The following is an 847-nucleotide window of genomic DNA, read 5'->3' as shown; positions in this document are numbered from 1 at the left end:
ACACGGAATGGGGGAGGGGCGCGTTCCCCGTGTTGTGTGTGTGGGGAGGGGTCTCTAAAAGATGGGGGCCGACGCCTGGAAGGGAGAAGGGGGGACCCTGGGTGGGGGGAGATGTGCTGGGATCCCCCAGGGGATACTGGGGGGAATGTGTGGGCATGCCCGCAAGGCTGTGGGCAGGGCTGTAGATGGTCCAGACCCCCCCAGCCCCTCCTGAGCCCCCCCAAACCCCACAACCAGGGCCAGGCCACCGACATCGCCATCCAGGCTGAGGAGATCCTGCAGCTGAAGCGCCAGATCAATGGGCTCTATGCCAAACACACGGGGCAGCCACTGCCCGTCATCGGTGAGGGACCCCCGCATTCCCCTGGGACCCCCACATGTCCCAGGGCCCTCCCTGAGCCCTCAAGAGCTGCGGGCTCTACGCTCGAGGGGCAGGCGCTGCCCATCCGCAGTGAGGGACCCCTCAAAGTCCTGCAGGACCCCCCAAGTTTCCCCTGGAGGTCTCCCTGACCCCCCTGTGCCTCCCCAGAAGCTGCCATGGAGCGGGATCGGTACCTGAGCCCGGTGGAGGCGCAGGAATTTGGGCTTCTGGACCAGGTACTGGTGCATCCCCCACCACGCGGCGAGGACGAGCCCCGGCTGGGGCCGGAGGAGCCCCCCACCAGCCCCTCTGGGCCTCCCCAAATCCCGCTGGCATCCTGAGACCTCCCCTGGGGGTATTGGGGCACCCCTTTGGAGTGGGGGAGCTCTGGGAACGCCCCTGCTGTGTGGAAATAAAGGGCTGTGGAACCCAAGTGAGTCCTGGAGGGATTTTGGGGGGAGTCAGAGTGGTGCTGGGGGCTGGGAG

At 66.8% G+C, this 847-nt stretch overlaps 1 protein-coding gene across 2 annotated transcripts in view; it reads left to right on the top strand.

Moving 5' to 3' along the window:
- The window catches only part of CLPP (caseinolytic mitochondrial matrix peptidase proteolytic subunit), a 1,824-nt gene extending 1,030 nt beyond the window's left edge, over positions 1-794 (top strand). For both annotated transcript variants that reach the window (XM_017729529.1, XM_017729527.1), the window contains exons 3-4: positions 238-343; positions 530-794. In XM_017729529.1, coding sequence (XP_017585018.1) covers positions 238-343; positions 530-702 — 279 coding nt within the window. In that variant the 3' untranslated portion in view covers positions 703-794. The remainder of the gene's footprint in view (positions 1-237; positions 344-529) is intronic.
- The last annotated feature ends 53 nt before the right edge of the window (positions 795-847 follow it).

Source organism: Corvus brachyrhynchos, unplaced genomic scaffold, assembly GCF_000691975.1.
Source record: "Corvus brachyrhynchos isolate BGI_N302 unplaced genomic scaffold, ASM69197v1 scaffold721, whole genome shotgun sequence".
NCBI classification, from domain to species: Eukaryota; Metazoa; Chordata; class Aves; order Passeriformes; family Corvidae; genus Corvus; species Corvus brachyrhynchos.
The sequence above is the reverse complement of the archived record's forward strand: the minus strand, read 5'-3'. Positions and strand labels throughout refer to the sequence as shown.